Source organism: Tyto alba, unplaced genomic scaffold (assembly GCF_018691265.1).
Source record: "Tyto alba isolate M040663 unplaced genomic scaffold, T.alba_DEE_v4.0 Super-Scaffold_48, whole genome shotgun sequence".
NCBI lineage: Eukaryota > Metazoa > Chordata > Aves > Strigiformes > Tytonidae > Tyto > Tyto alba.
This window is the reverse complement of record NW_024881324.1, coordinates 4760232-4783026: the sequence shown is the minus strand read 5'-3', so window position 1 is coordinate 4783026 and position 22795 is coordinate 4760232. Positions and strand designations below refer to the sequence as shown.

General features: G+C 41.6%; 1 protein-coding gene across 6 annotated transcripts in view; it reads left to right on the top strand.

Annotated features, from left to right (window-relative positions):
• Nucleotides 1–22795, top strand: part of TNS3 (tensin 3) — a 222796-nt gene that overhangs the window by 34795 nt on the left and 165206 nt on the right. For 3 of the 6 annotated variants that reach the window (XM_032998809.2, XM_042806673.1, XM_042806672.1), the window contains exon 2: nt 16018–16062. The exons of 1 other annotated variant lie outside the window; for it this stretch is intronic. In XM_032998809.2, the coding sequence (XP_032854700.2) occupies nt 16018–16062 (45 nt within the window). Of the gene's footprint in view, nt 1–210; nt 268–16017; nt 16063–19265; nt 19286–22795 lie in introns of those variants that run through there. 2 more of the 6 variants (XM_042806678.1, XM_042806677.1) reach the window with 2 other exon arrangements.

Below are 22795 nucleotides of genomic sequence, written 5' to 3'. Positions count from 1 at the left end.
GGGTCCGGCCTGCTCCGGGGACCGCGCCCGAGGGGTGGCCGGGGTGGGCCCAGCGGGGCTGCCCCGCGCCCCCCCCCCCCCGCCAGCCGGGAGCGGGGCTACGCGCCTCTTCCCCGCCTCCTCCTCAGCCTCGATCGAGGCGCTGGAGGCTTTCTCCCGGCGGGAGGGACCGTAGGAAAGAGAAACAAGTGCGCGGGGTGAGGGCGGGGGCGAAGGGATCGCGGCTCCCGCTCTCCAGCCGAGCGCTGCCCCGCGGCGGGAAGCGAGGTAAACTTGGGCGGCCGTCGGGGCCCAGGGGAAGTGGGAGCTGTGCCCGGGGGCTGCCGCGGCGGCGCGGGGCTTTGTTCCCGGCCGGGCGGAGGGAGGTCCGGCGGCGGGCAGGGAGGCCCCTCGGCGGGCCGCGGCGCCTCCGCGGCGGCGGCTGTGGGGCCAACCGCCCGCCCCCCCCCCCGGGGAAGGGGCGGCGTTGCCGGCGGTGCGGGCCGGAGCCCCCGGCGGTGCGGGCCGGGGTAGGAGAGGCGGGTCGGGAACGCTGTCTGCTCGGAGAGCGTCCCGGGGTTCGCGTTGCGGGCAGGGCAGAGCTGGCGGGGCGCCGCCGCGGGGAGGGAGGGAGGGAGGGAGGGGAGGGCGGGATGGCGGCGGCGGGGTCCGGCCGAGGGGTCCGGGGAAGCGCTCCCGGATCTCCGCAGCCGGGCTGGGGCTTCCCATGCTGGGCGGCTTAGCGGCAAGGCGCGCGTTTCTCTCCCGGGAAGTTACAGAAACCGGCGGGCTTGGCAGGCCGGGGGTGCGCTCGGCTCCTCGGCTCGGCCCTGCCGAGGCTGCCGTGCGCCGCGGCGGCACGTCTGCTTGCTGTCGGTGTCGGGTAAGCGGCGCCGGGAACCCATCCGGAGCTCTCCTGGTGCCCAACGTGTAACTGTTGGCATTGGTTTGCCATCGCTGGCCAAAACTGACAGCTGTCTTAGAGAAAAAGGTCAAAAAACTTAGTTGGTTACTGGTGCTTTTCTCAGATAAACGATCCTTACGGAGGACCGAGGTTCAGGATCTTTGTGTGTCTTCTGACAACTGCCCAGGTCGTCAACAGCTTTTGGTGTTAGCACTGACCAGGAGCACAGGCCACACGGCTCTGGCTCCGCAGCTGGGATCCTCCAAGTCGGGATGGTCTCCTGAGCAGTAAGGACTTGTGCCTCAGCCAAGCGCCTCATTTCCAAGCCTAACATTAGGTGATAATCACAGCATTTTATGTCGTTTGAAATGCTTGTTTACATGTTAAACTGTGTATTATTTTTTTTTTCTGTATCGAGGAGTGTCTGGTGATAGTCATTGTCTTTGTAATAGCACTGTTTACATTTTACTCAGTATGAAATGAAACAGTGGCAAGAGCCATGAGGGCTGTGGCTGCACGAACAAGACTTTAGGTCTCCTTTATGGGATGCTTGATAGGAAACTTCTGTATACTGCTCAATGCTGTGACTGATTATAGATAAGCTGGCTAATTTTTAAGAGAAACTGTTGCAGTTAATTAGTCAACCTTATTGTACAAGAAGGCCAAGTAGGACTTTTGCTGAAACTAATGAAGTTTTTGATGACTTTGAAGCTGTGAAATAGAACCACTGAAATATTGGAAGCAGTGGGATTTTCATCCTGAATAGCTAACAGGGTGGTGGTGGTGTTTTTTTGTGTGTGTGGCTTTTTTTGTTGTTGTTTTGGGTTTTTTTTGATAATGAAATTGATTACTTCTAATAACTAATGTTTATTGGAATGCTTAATTGTTCATTTAATTTGTTGGAAGTACAGGTGCTCACAAATCAGAGCTGGCATTGCCAAGAGTTTTCCGTGAGGTAAACGAAACCAGTCCGTTTCATTTCAGCATAGATGTGTATGTGCCTCAGGGAATGATTATTTAGAGAAGGCGGTGGTCACAAGTGGTCTAATCAGTGTTCTTGCAATCTCTGACTTTATCCAAAGTACCTTTCTGCAGTCCACACTTTGTTTTACTTAACAGTTGTGATATTTTGGGATATCGTTACAGCTGGCATCACCTTCTTTGGCCTGTTCTTTTTTCCTGGTCACGCAGAAAATATTTATAGCTGGAACACAGAAGAAGATCCCTGTTTACGGGTTCTTTCTCTGGCTGTGCTGATTGCAGAGTGGCAAGTGAGTCTATCCCTCAGGTTTATCTCTCTCTTTGACCATAAACTCTACGACTGGCAGAAGATTGGAAGAATACAGCAGTTTCTTTTGTGTCTGACGAAACTGATGGAGAATTTCTTCATCTCTTTTGTGTCTGACTTTCCTTCTCTGGAATGACCAAAACAACAGAGAATAAGGTGATATTTTTGAGGGATCAGTGAGGCTTATTTGATTAAAACATTATTAGTAACTGGTGTATCTCCTAAACTTATTCTTTAACTAAAACAAAGATGGTAACCAAAATAGCAAGCAGTGCTAAAATTGCATAACAGGTGTAATGAAGGAAACCCAAATGTGGTCAGACATTTGCAATACAAGGAAATTAATCTAGAAGTCACTAAACATACTGCAGGAAGCATATAATGGTTGGTTAGGCATTTAACTTTAGGGCTTAGAGTTCTGTTTTATTTCTAGGGCAAATTTCTAGTGGTGTTTTTCTGGCTGCCAGTCGAAGAATCAAATTTGTTAACTCATTCACACACTGGAAGAATCTCCTGATCGTCACTGAGTACCTACTGAGAATGTACAATTCCTGCCATAGTAATGAGTGCTGAATGTGCCTTATCCACCAGCTTCACAAAACTGGTCAAAAAACCCCTTATTTTTTTGGATGGAGCAAAAAAAAAAAAAAGTATTGAAACAGCTTGCACATTGCTGTTTGTCATTGTGTTCTTGTGATATGAAAAATGCTATGTATTGCTGTAAGTACAGCTTTGCCACACTTCTGCCCTTTTAAGTGCAACCTAAAATATTGCATGGGTAGTCCAATTCCTAATTCTGACACTGAGTCATTGAGTAAAGTTGGGAATATGAGGGTGGAAGTGTTTATCCAGATGTTAAGTAAGGTACTAATTTACCTCATGTTGATGGTTTAGGAATTGCTTGAGTGAAATAGCCCTGTGGAGTAATTCCTGGTTTTTACCACTCAGAGATGTCAGACCTTTTTAGCGCTACAGTTGATCAATAGGCTGAGACTGACCAGCAACAAGGAAGTGAAGCCTAGAAAAGAACCTTGGCAGGTCAAGTGCTCCTGTGCCTTCTTCCGTACAGAGTACTCAAATTCAGGACTGGAAGTAGCCAGAAATTACTAAATCCTAATGAGAGTCTTTATGTATCACATCTGAGCTATTGCTGGAGAACCTTCTCTGGGAAAATCCCTCTTGATGGAGCCTCTCCAGCCATGAAGGAGTATGTGTGTGATAGGACGGGTAGAGGACAGGGAGTTAGTGGTTCAGACTTCTTTTGTTGTTGTTGGGTTTTTCTGTTGGTTTGGGGTTTTCTTGTGTGGTTGTTTTTTATTTTTGGGTGGTGGTGGTGGTTTGTTTCTCCTGGCCTTACTACCTTTGTGCCTGGAAGGTGCGAAGCAAGGTGACTGTACAGCCTTTCTGTAAGTTAGTTCAGTCCCTGCTTGTTTCTTACACAGCAGGCCTGTAACAGGGATTTGCAAGTATTTGCAGGTGTTTAGCAGCAAATTATTTTAGTGAGGGGTAGAGGATAAGGTTGGGGGAAGCAAGCATCCTGGAAATGTCAAAGCTATTAAAGTTTTGGCAGGCCAATGTCCCCCAAGTGAGGCCTGCCATTTGATGATGAATGAAAACTGAGTTTCAGAAAAACAGCCTGGAAGATGATATTTTGCACCTGGGGATAGAGTAGCCTGCTGCCCTATTCCTTGCGACACCCTTAGCACTCTCAGTGGAGTGTACTTCGTTGTATTCATTTTGGCTTTTAAAATTATTCCTTTAGTGCAGTGCTTGGAATGGCAGAATAAACATAATAAGCTACATCTGATAAATGAATGAGGAGGTTTTCTTACCTTTAAACTGTCTTTATGGCAGTGTGAGAGGGTCTACAGAGGTAATGGTAATGCACTTAATACATGTAAGTGCCCCCCTTTCCCTTTTTTCCCTGCTCGATTTGGTAGTCTCCTGTATTAATATAATTCACCATGTAACTGTGCTTTTAAAGTTGCCTTTTTTTTTTCTTTTTTTTTTTTTTTTTGCATATTTTAAGAATGTAACTGGACTTGCACACTCAGGATTTCTTAAGTTCAGGAAGGTGGTAGAGCTGTTCTGTGCTTGATGTATTAAGGCAGAATTTCCATAGCCTGCAAGGTCTCCTGTAGTGATCTGCCAGTGATAGGAAACTAGCATTGCCTTGCTTCATAGGGACTGGGTGTTCACCTTTTTTTGTGGTGTGGTTTTTTTTTTTTTTTTTTTGTCTTTTTTCTCCCCCATACCCATGCTACTATCTAATTACCCTGCGGGTACAGACCTGTGTGATAACAGAATTGAGATAATGAATTGCTCCAGGCATAAGGTGACAGATTGATTTGCAGTAATCAAATGGACAGGTGTGTTGATGCAGCCTGCTTCCAGTGCACCTCTACTGGGAAAGATCTGAGGAAATTAAGTAGCCTCAGAGACAGAGGAAGAGAAGATGCTGTTATGTCTTTGTAGTTCCTCAAGCTACGTAGACACTCTTAGCTTTGGGGATGGCAGAAGGAAGATGCTAATCCATTTAGGAATGTACTCGCTGTGATTTTGGGGAATGAGAAAGAGAATGGGGGTGTTAGGAGAGGAGTCTATTAGGTTTACATATTCAGGAGGCACTGCTAGAGCTTAGCTTTTAAAATTTAATCTATCAGTTTTACGCTGATTTCCTGAAAGACAAAGGTGGCAGTGATATCTTTTAAGCCTTAACCACAGAAATAAAAAAAATGTGGAGTTGGGGTTATCTTTTTTTCTCCCAGTTTGTTGAAAACTGTTTTGTGTGAATGGTGAAAAAGTGAGCCATTGTGACTTTAACCTGCAGACATATGTTTTTACTTTCAATTAAAATGCTCTGTGTTTTTTGTTTGTTTGGGGTTATTTTCCGTGTTTTGTTTCCTGTTTTTTTTGTTGATTTTGTTGATTTTTTTTTTTTTTTTTTTGGTCAAAGGAGGTAATTTGAGTTGGGTTAACTGGAATCTTGCAAAGTAACTGAATTTGTAGTTCTTCCTTGTGTTGAAAAAAATCATTAGACCATATATAAAACTTCCAATATACCATCCTGCCCTTTTGTCCCCTGGCTACCATTTCTCATACTGTATGTTTTGTATGTTTTTTGAATGTGATTACCACTGATCAACAGAAGTGCGTTTACCACCTGTCTTTTTAGTTGAAGTAAAATAGGTTGGCTTCGTTATTCCATAGGTCTTTCTATGCTTGCCCTTTTTCTGCAGCTAGTACTACTAAAATTCATTTGAGAAGGTAAGGTGCAAAAAGAAGCCCCCAGTGTGTAATTTGATGAGGGCTATTTCCATTTGTGTACTGTTGTCTCGTTGGATATGATGGTCTCTGCAGAAAAATTTTCTCTAGCAGTGTTTCTTTGCACCAATAAAAAAAAATAAAGCGCACTGCACCTTCTGTCTTTCAGCATGACCGTATCTCTGACAAAAATGTCAGGTTTTTGCAAGGCTCCTTGATTGCCATATTAGGATACTTTTGTGTCCTAATCACCCATATTCATCCCAATTAATACATTTTGAGACTTTTTGCTGCCATTAGGTTTCTGTATCTCTGTTTTAGTGATTCAGCAGGTGGCTGCAGTTGAAAGTGGCCCAGGGGACGTTTCCATCTGGCTTGCCACCTTTTCTTTGGAGGGGCTGAGGAGGGCCCAGGCAACTGTGTGCTACGTTCTACACCTCATTCCAGCCAGTGTCAGGTTGCTGCTGTTGCTTCTTGTCCTTACAGGAGCGGCTGCCTCCTCTTCCTCCTGTCCTCTGGCAGCTGCAGTGTCAGTAGCTCAGTCCTCTGTGCTGGCTAGCTTCAGGGCAGCAGCTGGGTTTGTAGTGACCAGTGGAGATGACTTGTTACTGTCAGGCAGAAAAGTTGGTAGTTGGGGTGTTGGGGGAAATTGAGGGCATCCCACTGGGAAGGAAGGAGAGGGAAAAGTTGGTTTGGGGATCTCAGACTAGATCACTGTAGTAAATAATCCGGTATTCGTGGAGCCAAGAAGACGTGCGTGCTGTAGCACTGTGTTTGGGGTGCTCATCTGCAACGTGGGACCAAAGGAGAGGAGGAACTTGAACCTGAGCCTTCAACATCACAGGAGAGGGAACTGGCTTAGAGGTCCTGTGGTCTTCCCTCTGTGCTGTGCATGAGGACCCTTCCCCATACTGCTTCAGTGTGAAGAGGACTTGATGTGCCAGGAGAGACTGAGGTGCTCTGGCCAGGCATAGCTCAGGCATTCCTGGTGTCTGATACCAACCCCAAGCCAAGAGATTGCTCCATTAGAGGTTTCTTCTGGAGGTGGGGTGGTTTGTAAAGCCTAGCTCTGGCAGTGCTGGGCTCTGTGCCACATCATGGGCATCCTTGTTTCCTGCGTGTCTGGGGGGCTAGTGGAGAGGGAGACGTGATCTGGCCCACAGCCTTATGAGTTTTCCGCAGATCCTAAAGGAATTAGTCTTTGAAACACAACTTGTATGCATCCAAACATCCAAGCTTTTGTTTTTTTCTTTAATGATTAATAGGTGATAGTGGCTTGTTACTTTCCTACTTTCCTAGCAGTCAGTGTCCTGAAAATAGTAACTATGAGAGCAAAGAATATCTTTGTGTGCATTGTGTGTTTGTACATCTGGGAACATGTGATTTCCTGAACATACGCGTTAGATTTTGTTTACCTGGTGTGAAAGGTGGAGCCTTTCTGTAGTGTTTGCAATACAAATATAATTTATGAGTTGTTGATACTGTCCTTTTGCCAGGTTATGGGTAATTTGCCCTTTTTTTTTTTTTTTAATGATATATAATGAAGAAACTTCAGCTGCCTGGATTTCAGTAACAAACTGCTCCCTTTGGGTTTGACGAAGGAGCTGTTATCTGATTTTAGTTCATAAACGCACAGCCTGTTGCTATGGTCAAGAAGTGAGAGCCTGGAACCTGACTAGGCCTATGGTTAAATTCATTGCTGTTGATTTTAGTGTGTAGTCAATTTAATCTGTGTTTGAAAAACCTCTGAAAACACTTCCTTATGGACACAAGGTATCTCACTAATTAAAAATAAGCCTTTCCTGACCTGTGCTATTTTTTTCGTAGTCATTCACTTATTCTTGCAACTATCAGCAACTCTCAGCCTGCAGAATTATTTTTATTTTCAGTTGAGATGAATTTGATATGGAAGATGAAAAGTCAGTTACAATTTATGACCTATTACTGCAGCTTCTGTGAAACCTGGCATCTCCAGTGACAGTTTCAATAGATGAGGGTGTTTAAGATCAAACCCTGTGGGAGGATGTACATTTTTAGTAGTAGACTGGATTTTAAGTAATAAATTTTTAGATTAGTAGATTTCAGTCAAAACACAGATCTGTTTCTTGAAATCCTTTTCTGCTTTCTTCTGTCTAGTCCAAATACTGCATTTTTTTGAGCTGTAAAATTATTAGCATCTAAAAAACTGCTATTCTATCTTGGCTGCTCTTGCTCATCAACGGCAAAATTGTATTTTTCAAATATCAACACTACATGTGTTTTAGAAGTGCATCCTCAATCTGTAAGTAAATTATGACAAGTAAATATTGGCAAGTCCTATACATTTTCTTTAAGTTATGACTCTAGAAGGAAGTGAATGACAATAATTCTGTAGTAGTTTTCAAAAAAGAGTTCCATGTTTTGTGCCTTTTGTAATGTTGCAGGTGTTCCCCTTCAGCAGATACTCAGCAGTGGCCTTGCTGCAGCTTGAATCCAGCTGTTCTGCATTATTTGGAGAGCTTTTCATGTTCTGCAGTATTTTTATGGATGCCAATATTCCTTTACTTCTTTCTTTCTGTCTTATATACCGTGGTTACTTAAAATATCTTAGAGTTAGGCTGCCACTCCTTTGTCTGTCTGCTGTACAGAAGCATACTTAAGTGTTTAGGCTTGAATCTTATGTTAAGATTGATCTGTCTACATTAAATTACAAATGTGTTTTGAGATGCTTAATGATGGTGCAGGGGAAGAAATAGGTTTAATTCTGTGTGGAAACTTAATTTTCTTCCATAGAGTTACTGACTTCTGAGGCATAAAAATTTTGCGATTTCAATCTAATATGTTACTGTTACTTCTGTGCTGTTTCATTGGATATGCTTAATTTGTGTTTTTATGTTTATCTATTTATTTTTTCTCTGGTGGTAAGCACAGTGTTTTTCTTGGAGTAGTGGCTTTCCTGAAGCACAGTGCCTTTGTTGTTCGAGTTGCAGTGCATCGTGGGACTTGTAGTTAAAGAAACTAATCCCTAGCGAAATTATGCCAAAAGCCAGCTAGAACTCTATCCCCCAGAAAGCAGAATAGTGTGCCAAAATCTTTCGGCTTTTGCTGTGAGTATTCTTTTGTCAAATACCTTCTTTCTCTGCTGTGCAAAGGCACTTTGAAGAAAACAGTAATTTTTGAAAATGAAGGTTTGACACTTTATTTCTATGTAACTGAAACACTTTGGCTGTTTCCTGTGTATGCATCTGTTACTCTCAGGTTTATTTTGAAATGCAGATGCTCATTCTGTTCTGAAGAAATAACAGCCATTCTTTTTGTATGTTAGGGTCATGAAGCGCGTCAACAATCTGACTTTTCCTGAAAGCTAGAGACCAGGTCATGAAGCACCCCACCACTGATTATGTACTACAGGAGATAGTATGCTGCTCCCCAAGAGAGAAAATTTAGGAGCTAATTGGGAAGGAGTGGCTGTGTTCAGCTGTGACATCTGGAATCTGCAAATGCAGAGCAGTACTTCTGGGTAAAATCAGGACTGAAATAGTGATTCATAGTCTTGTTTAAGATAGTAGTGTCAAAACAGTCAGTGATTGTGTTAAAGAAACCTATTGCAAGAGGGAACTGATAAATAATCAGAGGCATCTTTGAGAGTAGTTTTTTTAATGTCTTGTGCTCATTTGAGAAGGGGAAGGCACCTTGTCATCCCTAGTTTAATGAATTAACATTTTATATAAACAGCCAGTTGAGCAGAGTAGTGCCTTATCCATGTGCTTTTAAGTGAAACTGTGTTCCCTGCAGGTATGAGATTTCATGAAAACATAATTATTCTGCTTAACAAAAAACACGATTAGGCTGAGCTGGTATGAAATGTAATGGCTTTTAATAGATTTTTTTTTTTTATTGGGTTGTATATTGTTTTTGAAGACTGTGGTGACTAATGCTTTGAGCACAGGACTGAAATTCAAGCAAAACAGACTTTAGGGTTACATGTTTTACCTGTCACTGACTCATGCTGATATTGTCATCAGTAACAGAGCTTGCAGTGTAGAACAGTGAGGGAGTTTGACGTTTAGCCTCATTGAGGTCCATTTTCTGTCTTTTTGGTGGCGATACTGTGCCTACCTCTTGAAAAGCAACTTCAGGTTCTTGGGCGTCATCTGCACAGCGATGCCTGTTCTTGCTTCACAGGTGGAACTGTGCATCCCGTGCTTGTATCTGAGCCGTGGGAGAAGGGTCAGGGAAGAACTCTGCTTGCTGAATGGCCCGGGGAAGCGTGCTGCTGGTAGGGGTGGGCAGGCTCTCAGCAGGCAGAGCCTTGCTGCTCTCAAGAATCAGGCCTTTGCCAGGGAGAAAATGTGTTTTCTCTATTCTGATGGCACTTCTGAGCTTTGAGTCACGTTCCTCTGCTTACAGCTTCCATTCTGAGTATCGTGAATGTCATTCCTTTTCTGGGCATCCTGGAGCAATTTCCTTCTCCTTCAAGTCTTTCAAGGAAATGAACGATACTTCTACTGTTTGCTTGTAGAGGGAGCATTGCCTGTATTAACATTTTTGGGTTGTTTAGTTTAGTTGCCTTGGCTTACCCACGTGGGTGCTGTTACAGTTATTTGTAGTTGTTCCCTATTGAATAAGTGCTCTGAAGACCTGTAGAGCTGAGAAGGGAAAAACATTTCAAAACAGAGTAGGAGTGGTCAGGCAGGCAGAATTTTTCACTTCTTTTTACTTGAAGTGGTGAGGGAAATGAAGCATGTGTGCAGAGCAAGTCAAGGTTTTGCTATGAGTCATTAACTATCTTTTGACAGTTCTCAGAAGAGTGATGAGCTTGCTTCATGTATGAGACCACATTGGGCACCAGTTTTATTTGTTTACCATGGCCATGAAATTTGGTGTACATGATAATAGATTTGGGAGTTTCAGTTCAAGTAATTCTGACTTACTGTATTCAGAACCAAAGTTCTCCTGTACTTTCTGAAAGAAAAGTGTTATGCTTGCATGAAGTGCAACTTCAGTGTGATATGGCTTATATAATGAAGTATTACAGGTGTAGCTGGGTCCATTAGTTAATGAAGAAATTTAATGATTAGCATTGAATTCACCTGACTGAGATTGCAAGAATACAAATTGAGGATTTCAGAGATACAGGCATGTTGCCTAGTGGCACAGACAATTTCCTAGGCATTGTAATTATTGCTGAGCAGCATTCAGCAAGAGAAAAGGTATTCAAGAGAGTCGGTGAGAAAGCAGAAGGAAAAATGAAAACAGTCCTGCATGAAAAGGCCTAAAGGAGAAAGGGAAGAGCATTTCTGGGGTGATACTTTCAACCTGCATAGGTATTTGAATATAGTGTTCCTGGAAAACGCAGAAGTTGGCATCGCTTTTGGGCCACAGAGTTTGGGTATGCTGTTATGCCTTTGTGTTGATGGAGATTAAAAATTGGCAGACCCGAGTTATGTGACATTTAACCTAGACTGTTCTGTGCTTCAGGACTGAAAATAGTGTTTCTTGATTGTGTTGTGGCTTCTAGTTATTTGTCTCTTGCTAGGAATCAAGAGTTAATTTTTAGTGTGATGCATTTGTAATGAATAAATGGGGGGGGAGGAGCAATGACAGACTTCAGCAAGATACTCTGAAGAATAATACTTTATTTGGCTTCCAGGTGGTGAAGTACTTCGACATGCCTTTTGCATTTCTCTTGTAGTTAAATTTTTTTTTTTAAGGTGTCCAGTATTCTATTAGATACCCATGTTGTAGCAACAAATTACTGATTAATCATGAATACAAATTTGTTTCCTAACCAAGTGACCGAAACTTTCTAAGGGGAAGGAGAAATATGCTAGTTCACTGAAGAAAAAAACCAAACTTTTTCCTCTAATTCTGGTGTTTGTATACACAGCAGTGCTTCCAAAAATGTGATATAATTTTAGAAATCAGTCCTCTGAGTGTGTCTTCTGTTACTGCTAGCTTGCTTTAATAAGTGTGGTGAAACTGGGTTACTGCTGACATTTCAAGTATGTTCATGCACAAATATGTTAACCTTCCTTCCTCTCTTACATTATATGTTACTGTGATACCTGGACAGGTTGCGCTCCTCCTCAGTTACATGTCATCCCAATCTTAAAAAAAGATGGTATCACCATTTTAGAGGAGGTGCCCAGCTGTATGGAAAAGCCAAGCCCGATGTCTGTGTTTCGCAGTGGTGAGACAGGGAGCTGTTGACATTGCCAAGATCCAAATGGTGGGGCTGGTAGCTGAAATGGTTTGTGGCTTAACTCTCTTTTATCTAATTTTGTGTATAGCCTCTCTGCAACGGAGACAGTGGCAGACGTGTGAGTGGTAGCGAAATGAGAGAACTTCAAAGCCCAAGAATGGGTTTAGCAGGTGGAACTTGAAAGTAAAGCCCCTCTTCCCAGTCCATCACTTCCTTCCCGTTAATGCTGTGTGGCACAACTCGTGTGGTTTCATGAGTTATTGGAGCAACTGATGTTGCTTGTCAGTGAGCCACAGTATTCTGTACGTGGTAATTTCCCAGACTGTACTCCAATATAGTGGAGTTGATGGATGTAATGTGGGTGATAGCAGGATAGATTTGCTTGTAAACTCCCAGTAGCATTGCCTCCTTGATCTGGCCAGTACTCTGATGTGATGAGAATTGGCTGTACTGATATTGCTCTTACCAACCCCACCGGCTAATAGGTTTCCTGTTTCTAACACTTTTTGTGAAAAATGGGAATTTTGACACTTCTGTAGGAATGAAACTGGGCCGTTTATGCTAACATTGAACTTCTTTAGGCTTTTTTGGGAAGTATGTAGCTGCTTTTGTCCATGGTTTAGCAGAACAAGGATCTCTTTTCAGGCCCTCTCCAAATCATGATAGTTTTCAGCTTGCCTGAGAGAAAGATGTGGAAGAGTTCAACATCACAGATGCGCTTTTGACATCTAAGGTGTTGTGTAAAATACATTTTTGTAGTGGCAACTCAAATTTGAATGATAGCCTAGAAATACTAGAATTACCTGTCATCATGTGTATATTTTCTTTTCCTAATATCTTTAGCTTCTCACATTTATTTTTTTCCTGTTTATAAAGCAAATTTGCTTCAAAAAAGAAAAAATCTGTATTACAGATGATAAATATTACTTTTGCTATTTTAGCATTTTGAAAGGACAGTCATATCCGTGTGATGCAGGTGCCGTTTCCAACCTGATCCTGCAGTGAATCTTTCTGATGAAGCATAATATCATGTTTAACAGACAATGGGGATAAAATTGTCTCTCGGCTATCTGCATGTGCATGTCTGGGGATGGAGGGGGAAGGGGGAAGAACATGGCCTTTCAAAGAGAAAAGGAGGGTGTGTGTATTCTGGGAGTATCATATTAATCTAAAAGACCTAGATGCATTCTTTAAGCTTGACTTTTTGCTCTGGGAGGGACTGGGGGGACGTAGTATGTTTGTGTGTGTGTGTGTGGGGAGATGGTGAACATTCCTGGAGGGGATTAATTTTGAGGTGACTCAAACAGACACTTTGATCCTTTCCATCTGCAGGTTGGCTTGTTTTAGCTTGTTAATATATGGATAGCAAATTCTCTCCTTCCTTTTATGTTTGGAAAATTGCTCATAGCCCACACATGGCTCTGTAATTGGGGAGAGATTGTTCATTCTTGCCTGCAGGAAGACATTTCTCTGTCTGCTGAGCTGGAGTTTCAGACTAGATAGAGGGAATCCAAGAGGAACGTAGATGGGAAGCAGGGCTATACAGCTCTTAAGCTGTGATTCTTGAAGAAATGGCCACTAATCCACCTGTGTCTGCATTCAGAATACCACGTGTTCTGCAGGATGAGGGAAGTAAAGGTGCTCAGGAGTAAAATTGCTCAGCCTCCTGCACGCATCAGTGTATAATGGTGTGGTTGCCTGCAGGACATGGGTACTGCAGAGAAACCTCAGTGAGTTTAGGAGAGTTTTCTTCATCGATAATTTGCAATCGTTAAACACTCTCATGAACATTATCAGGTTTTCTTGGTTATTTAAACTTCAGACATCTTAAATGTGAGTAGGAATGGCTCTATATAAGTGACCTGAAAGTAGGCAAGGGTTTGGTGGTATCAAATATTATGCTGTATTTCTCAACCAAACTTCTTAAAGATTGTTAGACTTGTGCTCTGTTGAACTCAGCAACTCTACTTCCTCTCAAGTTGCTCTTCTAAGCCAAGATTTTCCAAAATTATGAGGATTTTCTTCACGCTAGATTTTTCTCAGAATTCTGCCTGGGTGCTTATCCTGCAGGTAAGATGGCACTAGTCAGGTTACAGAGAGATTTGATCTGCCTCTTCCCCCACGCCAGGAGACACTTTGGAAAGGTTGGGTGTGTGTGTGTGTGTGTGTGTGAGATTTGGACCCTTTTGTCTCAGTGAGGGTATATCATGCCACAAGTGAAGATTTTATTTCTTGTTTAAGATGGAATTTTAAGGTCTCACAGAATTTTGTTCATAAATGTGATTGACCAAGGAGTCTGGCCACATTCCAGGATTAATAATTGTATTATGTCTTGAGTCTTGATTAGATGCAACAGTATTCCTTCATCTCTCAGCTTTTGTAGTTGCTGGCTCCCTCTGGCTACTTTGGGGTCCTAAGGAAAGAGTGCAAGGATTCTTCTCACCCACCTCACAGAGGCCTTTTAAAAAGTAACTCTGGGAGTGATTTAATCCTCATAAACTCAAGGTTATTTTTTGCCACTTACTAGTGGTTGGGCCTCTGCTATCAGTAATTCGTGTATTTGAGGTTAAATTTGAGTAAGCCAAGTAAAGCACAGTTGTTTATTTTTAACGTCTGAGAGGTTTTGTATTTGACCTTCATAGGTGATATGGTAGAGTTTAAAAGAAGAAAAAAAAAGTTATAAATTCCACCATTTTACAGGAGCATTAAGTGTTTCCTAATAATCAAATTGCTTTCTTAATGAAAACTGATGACTAAAGCAAGTTGAGTGAGTGAAAGAAAAATAACTGCGTAATAGCTGCAAAAATGAGTTTTTTGAGAACTGTGCTAGATATCAGGACTTACTATATGAGAATCTTTGGAGGTCCTTGGAGGATGATTACATGTTGCTGTCTCAGTGGAAATATTTGCTTTTACATTTAGATAGATCAGTCAACAGTGAAGAGGAAGTCATAGCCTAGGTCATGATGTAAGTAAGCGCTACGGTAGGTTATAATCTATACAAACTCATGTTGGCTGTAACGCTTGGAAATAATGGCTGCTATAAATAATGGCATGAGTTGGACAGCTGTGAGTGTAAGTCTAAATTCCAGGTAGTCTGATTCTGGTAGAAATTTTCACTTAGATGACCTAGCAGGATCACCTTTTCTGCCTGGGACTGGGATCACTGCAACACTGAGTTGCACAAATCAAATCTCAGCTCAGGGAGCCTTATATTTGGGGAATACCTCCCATAAACCAAGAAGTCTATAAGCAGTCCTCGCCTTTTCATGGAGAATGCTGTTGTGACCACCACCACATTCAATCACAGAGAGACTGTGAGATGCAGCCATCTTCCAAAGAGGCAGAGTAATAGAAAGACTTTAAATATTCTGCAAAATGTCATTATGACAGGGCATTTCATTTAGTCTGAAGGCATCTGTCTGTACATGCAGCACATGCAAGCAGGAAGAACAAAATGGACACCTGTATGTTGTTGTACACGTATTATACAACTAATACCTTGTGTATATGTGCATGTTTTGCATGGAAAAGATTCATTTGTTGTGCTTGAGCATATAGAGTACAGTAGTTCACGTTACTAAATCCCAGGGTTTGGTTTGGCTTAACTTTAAAGGATTTTATCATTTGTTCTAAGAAAAAAAATACTAAGTTCCACCCTTTATTTGCTTGCAAAATTATATTTCTGTGTTTAAAAATATCTGAACTGGTATTGATGTCTTAATACCTGTTCTGTCAGCAGTAAATTTTGATTTTGAGTTCCACAGTTCAAGTTGCTATCATGGTTAAGCACAACATGCTGGGGACTGTGTGGGGGGCAGGTTGGAGGCTCAGGGGTGCATGGTGAGCTGTGGCCTGTTAGGTTGCTCAAGGGAGCGAAAGAATAACTGAACAGTTTCTAGAAAGTGAAAAGATGGAAAATTAATCTCAGCTAGGGGAAGGTGACAACTACAGTCAGTATAGTAACAAGCTGTGAATTGAACTTAATCTGAACTGAAAACTGGTTTGAACAGTTGTTCTGGCATTTTGCTTTCCTTTATGCATCCCCCTGCCCCCATTAAACTCAATGCAGAGCTACACTGGAAGAACTTCAGTCCCAGTGGGATCTGAAACAGGACTGAAATGAAATGTTGCCTCGATCCTCTGGTAATAATATTGGGAAGCTGTTTCAGATGCTTTGGGAAATATTTTTATTGCTTGCTTAACTGTTGTTTGATGTATGGAGGAGAAATGGATATACTTAGAGCACACCCATGTGGCCATGTAGGGGTTAAATGTTATTTAAAAATTGTTTTTAATGGGGGGAAAAAGGTTTCTAATTGTAGTGAAGTATTTTTGGAATTTGCCCTGTCAGTTAGTAATATTTCACTAATTAAAGCAACCCTTTGTTTAAACCAGGCTGACAACAGTTCGTCTGGAGAGTTGGCTGGTGGACAAACCGAGGTATGTTCATTCCTCAGCAATTCAACCCATTTTATATGCTGATGTTTCTGAAGTAATCCTTTTAACTTGGAAGAAGGTAATCACATCTGTGAATTCCTTGTGGTTTCTCTGCTGCTGAGGGTTGCAGCCTATAAACAGTTTTATTGCCTTAAAGCCTTGTGTGTAATGAACATTAACAAATAAAACAAGCATACAGGCACTAGACTCTTTATGGCTGGAGGCATCAGGTTTGTTTGAATGGCAAAATTAAGGGATTATAAATTTTTGCTGAAAGAATGTTAGCAAGAGGCAGTTCTCTTTCTCTTGTTCCCTTTCTCTTGTGTATGCTTTTGCTTGGGAGAACAGTATATGTTCTGACTGTGGTTCAGTCAGTAAGGTTTTATGTGTTTGTGGAAAAGTGGGTACTTGTTTGGAACTTGTATATCTGCTGTAAAGGAGAGGGAAGGGGCTGCATTGTTATATAGTGTCAGGTTGAACAACAAAAATGGACTGAAAATTTTACAGGTTTTCCTGCCCTGAGTGGCATCATATGAAGAAAGTCACATAATATGAAAAAGCCAACGTACAAATACTGAATAACTAACTGTATGCTTGTAGGCTGCATTTGTCCAGTGCTGCAGTATCACTGATTGCTCTTAGGTGCTTGGTTTTGTCAACTGGCTTGCTGCTTGTAAAGAAGTCTACTTTGCTGGATCAAAGATCATGATAGAGTAAAACTTGTGACCATCCTGTCATTTTGAGTGAAATCTGTTGAACGATGAGTACCTGCTGACTAATACTTTTGGCTAGACTGAGACCTGGTAGCTTTCTTTTGAAAGATTACCTCTTCATCATTAGTAGCAGATCAGAGGTACACCTCAGGTCTTGAAAACAAAACAAAGCAAAACACTAAACAAAACCAAAAAACAGTATTTGTGTTTTCTTTTCACAACATTTATAAAAATACCAGCCTGCCCTGTCAACAGATCTGCAAGCAAACATGTCCAGGCAGTGAAGATACTTCAGAAGTTTTATGTGATTTCAGTAGCAGTACTGATATACTGCATGATGTGCTCTGTAATAATGAATAACACTGGAACAATTGTATGTCAACCAAGATGAGCCTTTTCAAATAAGCGATCTCTAGTCTCACTTGTATTTTGTTGTACATTCCCATGAAATGATTTCTGTTTTTGGCAGGTGTACAATTGGACTGTTTCTTTTGTAAATTGTTGTGATCTAGAAATTCACTTTATTGGAAGAATCCATTCTAGGAATGTTTTCTGTTTTTCTGTGGGGCAGAGGGAGCAGTAGCTGTTATAATAATGAATTAAGTCCTCTGAAAGTTCAAGAAAAGAAATCTGACCTACAATAGAATAAAAATTTGCTTTAAAGGAAACTGCCATTGTTCTGAGAGAAGGGGGGAGGAACAGAGTACTTTCTCATATTAGCACACTGGAAGTACCCTTGGTGCAGCAGACAGGAGGTAGAAACCAAAGAACCCTGATGAAGTGATAGTGATGAGTTTGGAGAGTATTTGATAAGAAGAGTAAGGGTTAATGGAGCTTCCTGATCGTTAGAAGGAATAATTTAGGGTTTCAATTGAATTCTTTGGTCCTTTAAAATGGATCGTGAAAGTCAAGTTCAACATATGTTTTAGTGAGGTTTTCTTTACTCACTGTGGTAGGAGATCCTGATTTTAGTGGCAGGAAAATAACTCTGATAGTTATTGGAAATTTAAAGTGAATCGTTATTTTGAGCTACAAGGAAGGAGCAGGTCAGTTGAATTAAGTAATAGTTGCGCTTTATGTAATTGTTTTTTCCAACGTAATAGTTTAACTATTTGTCCTTGGGTGAGTGAGCAAGTTAATCAGCTACAGAGCAGGCACTGTACAATAACTTTATAAATGTCTATTGTGTTTGATTTTTATTTCCACAAGAGCTTTAGATCTTGTAGCTGAATGTGATCCTTGTGCTTAAGCCATTTTACATTATCCTGGTTCGTTCACATGGCAGAGGAGAGGAATTGAAGTTCCAAGCCTCAGGCCAGTAGCAACAAATCTTTTCCTGGCTGGGTGGGAGCACACAGGGCTCCCAGTTAGTAGCAGCCTGCACTAATCAGTGCCTGGAATTGATGTTACTTGTCAAGATGGCTATTTTCTTGTATTCGTACTAGAAGTTAATGTTTGATTGGGAATAGCTAATGGGAAGGGTGGAGGCCATTTGGACAGGCAGGCAGGGGTTTTATCTTATCTCCACACTGTAATTGAAGTGACTTTGAAAATGGTTACAATAATAAGATGGAGGTAAGGGTAACTTAATTCAAATTTTTTTAGGTATAAAAATCTGTGTCTCAGGAGAAGGTAGGTATAATTACAATGATTAGCTTGCTGTGGATGCACTCTTTCACCTTAATGTGGTATGCTTTGCTGTTGAATTTTTCTTATTTTCAGAGCTGCAGGCCGAACATCAGAATGTATATGTGAACTAAACATTATATAATTTAATACATTTACTGTGAGTTCCTTTCAAATAAAGGCAAAGCTTGAATCTGGCACGGCAAGTGCTTTCTCTTTCTTTATGGCAAAGTGTGGCTGCGTTTTGTGCTAGGCATGTCTGGCAGAGCCTGAGCAGCCTGTTTTCCATAGTGCTGATTCGTGTACCAGAGTGGGAAGGATGGTTAGAGCTGGAAGGAGTGTGAGGATTGGAAGAGGAGCCTTATTTTGTTGTTTGCCACAGTGAGCGATGTATCTGTTGCCATCAGGCTGAGCTTGATTCCTTCCTAGCAGTTTTTAAATAGTTGTGCATCATGAAGATGGTGATGTAGTATGAATGATAGTTTTAACCAGGATTTTTTTTTGTGTGTGTGTGTGGTTCATGTTCTTCAGTAAAAATACTAGTTTTTGCTCTCAGTTTCCTGTGACTTTCCTGTTAGGGCTTAGGTGAGTGCGGACTCCATGCAATATCATCTGTGGTTAGTAGCAACAGGGGAATAAGATTGAAACTTTCTGGTTTAGTATACAGTTATCACATGATAAACACTTTGAGAGATGTGTTCAGAGTGGTCAGTACAACTAATCTTGTAATATCAGAGGAAAATAAAGAGAAGGTATGCAAAACCTACAGTCGCAAGTAGTGTTTTTCATTGGCTTCTGTTCTCCTAGAGTCATCTGACAAGACCACACAGAAACAGCAGGAAAAAATACAAAATAAATGGCTAACCACAAGTTGTCTGCTGTTCGATGTAAGTAGTGAAATTAGATCTTGGAGCAGAATTGTTGAGTAAATATTTTTTAGAGTGGCACATTATCCTATAAAAAGTATCTGTAGAAGTCTGTGTAATAGTAGGTTGGTTCTGTTTCCTGAAAGTGATTGATTATAACTTGATGGAAAAAAATGTCAAAGCTGCAGTAAAATAGCAACAAAAAAGTGAAACTAGATGTTATGATAGAAATTAAGTTCTATCCAAAAGTACATAATGAAGATTATGTCCCATATTGGGTTCTCCCCCACTTAAATTACCAAATACAAAATTTTGTAAGCCAAAAATTTTGGATCCTTGGCTTTAATGAAGTGCAGAAAACGTGGCTATTTTAAGTTGTTAGATTAAAAAAAAAAAAAAAAGTTTCAGATTATTGATTGGAACAGCCCTAACTATATCAAGTAAGATAACTTTATAGAATGAGGAAATAGTTAAGGACATAATTCCAGTCATACATGCACATGCAGAGTGCTGTTTCCTATGTGTGCTACTATCATCAGTTCAGATGGTAATCTGTATGGGATGGCATGTTTAACTAGAGCTATTTGCATGCTGAATCAGGAGTGTTTGGAATACCATTGTTTCTGGCCTAGGGCAGTAAACTGAAGTAGGTAGTTTGGGGTGGGGAGCATAGGTGTTGAGTGAAGATGTTCCGGCCACAGATGCTGGCCTGCAGTCCGTTCCCTCCTTGGTGTAACTCCAGACTTTCAAAATGCAGTGGCCAGGTAGACTTCATGCGGTCGTTAATATTGTCTGTGGCAGTAGCTTCCAAGAGCCAAGCTGATAGCCTAGGTTAAAAAATACAGTTAAGTAAGGATGTGTGTGGGGAGAGGAGGAAAGTGAACTGTGGCTGCCATTTTTTCATCCTACTGAAATCACCGTTAATGAGATTTTCCTGCAGATTTGGGAAGCATGTTCTTTTCTGCTTTTTGAAGATGTAACATAGTGATGTTACAGAAGGCAAATCCTGACTGATGACTGATATTTCCCTGACATACACACTTCCAGTATGCATGCTTCCTTCACGCAGCAGCTGTGTATCTATATGAAGTGTGCAACTATCAGCTTGCTCTGTATTTCTAGCCTGGACGTTGACTTTCTCTGGAGGGTTTTGTGGGGGGAAAAGATATATCTGAAAGGTGGGAGCGCTGACAACAGAGTATCTGTATGTCCCTAATTAAGCATGTATTAGTGTAGCACACCTGCCTTGGGCAGGATTGTGAGGGTAAGAGTCTAATTTTGCAAAATTAGCCTATATGAAAATGCTAAAATTATCCATTGCAGTAATGTTAATATTCCTTCCCTTTCTCAGCGACCGATTTACTGACATCCATCTTCATCCCTCTCAGCTCTTTTTCCTGATCAGTGTTCTGGCACACAGCTGCTGCTGGCTGGCCTTGTCCTAGCTTGGGTCTGGCCTCTTCTTTGGCTTCTGCTCTCCCTTTCTCCACTTGCTTTGCAGATTTTGGTAACTTTCATGGTCATTTTTTTGGTGCATTTTTTTTTTGTTTTTTTTTTAAATATCTGGTTCTTTCTTATCACACCAGAAATTGTTTACTATGAGACATAGCTCTTGGTAGCCCTTTTTGGTATTTGGCCTTGTAACTAACTGCATCGTGGCACAGGAGGGTTAGGTACATTGCTGCAGTCTGTTGTGCATTTGCTGCTCTCGTAAACAGGTTCATTAGGACCTATCAAGACAGAGGGAGGAAATATGCATAGACACATGTACTTTGCTCCACGCTTTTGTGTGCCTGCCAGAATTCATCTGCAGTGGGAAGAGATTTGATTAGAGATAGAAGATGATTTTTTTTTTTTTAAGAAATACAATATAACTGTTGTCATTTCAAGGGTGAACCTGATGTCTCTGAAGTTTTATTTTTGTTATGCCTTTCAACATTTTTTTTTTTTTCCTGTGAACTGAAGATAAACCAGGTATATTCAGAAATAGCCTTCTTCCCCCTGTTAAAGGCATAAATTCTCGTCTTCAGATTTCTAGCTCTGTATATGTGGGAGTTCCAGTCTTCGTGTAATAAAAGCAGTGTTGTAGCCTCAGATGTCAAGGCCAGTTCATTTAACAAAAAAAAAGAAAAAAGCCATTGACAAACACTAAGCTTTCATGATGCACATAGTCCTTTGCTGCTTTCAGGCGTTTCCTTTGTACAGTATTTTCCCACACAGAACAAAGTGTCAGTTTGCCAATGAGATGAGGATGAAAAAGACAAATTTTCCAGTGTCTGGAGTAACAGTTGTCTTAATGGACTTTCCATCTGTCTCCTAATTGCTTTTCCACCAATACAGATTCACATGGAGAAATGAAGGTGTTGAAACGAAAATGCAAAGAACTGATGAAATGGAAAAATGTGAGAGCTGCTGCTATTTCACCTTACAAGTGAGGGATGACCACAGGGCCCCCCTGTCTGTTCCTGCTGGGAGGAGAGGGTAGGAACCACTGTTGTCCCCAGGCAGCGGGTTCCTAGGGGTGGGTATCTGGGTGAGGGAGAGCAGTGAGGGTCTGGCCTGAGAAAGGCAGAAGCATCGAGGCTGCGGGTGGGCATGCATCCACACCCCCTCAGGCACTGTTTTTCTTCAGTGGGAGTCACCTACCTCCAGGCAGACCCGGGCATATTGTTTTCTGGACTGAAATCTTAGCCAGATCATAAGGGAAAGGACTCGAAACTGTCTGGGAAAACAGCGAGTATGAAAAAGTTCCTGTATGATGTTTAATGTTTGAGGTGGCCAACCTCAGACTTTAAAGAGGGGAAAGATTTATCTGATGATCAGTCTTTTCCAAACACTTCACTCTCTTACATTAGCTCTGTGTCCTGTGGAAACCATCTTCCAAAGAAGGCTGATACTGCTTTGCCTCAAGAATTTAAAACTTTGAAAAGAGCACCTGCGATTGATGATCTAGATGAAGGACCTCCTCCAAAGTGAACTGTCTATAAATGACAAATGTAAATGTATGTGGCATGAAAGAATAGTGCGTGAGGCATAGGTCCTGTCTCTTGTTAGAGAGCAGTGAAGTTGCTGTTGGATTCAGTCGTGGCTCCCTCTGGGCAGGTCACTTAGGAGGGCGACTGAGGCTGCAGACCCTCATTCGAGAACCCTGTGGCAGACTAGGTTTGTGCTGCTGCTTCTCTGCCTGTCTGGCTTTTCACACTTTAGTGCAGAGCTATAAGTGAGAGAACAAAGAGGAAAAGCTTTGTGTGTGACAGCCAGTATAATTTTCCTTTCAGTTTATGACCAGTGTGCTTTTTTTTTCTGGTAGCTGGAATTAGAAGCAGCTATAACTGGAAATCTAGATCTAGAGACCCAAGTGCTAGGCTGTGGGAGTTGAACAGGCTGTGGAGCAGATCTGTCCTTTTAATTTGTTAACTTGAAACTTTGAAACATAATGTATAGGGTCCCAGCATGTATAAAACCATGGTAGAACAAGAGCATGTCCGGAAAGGTATGACCAAAATGGTCAAGGGAACGGAACAGCTGCTT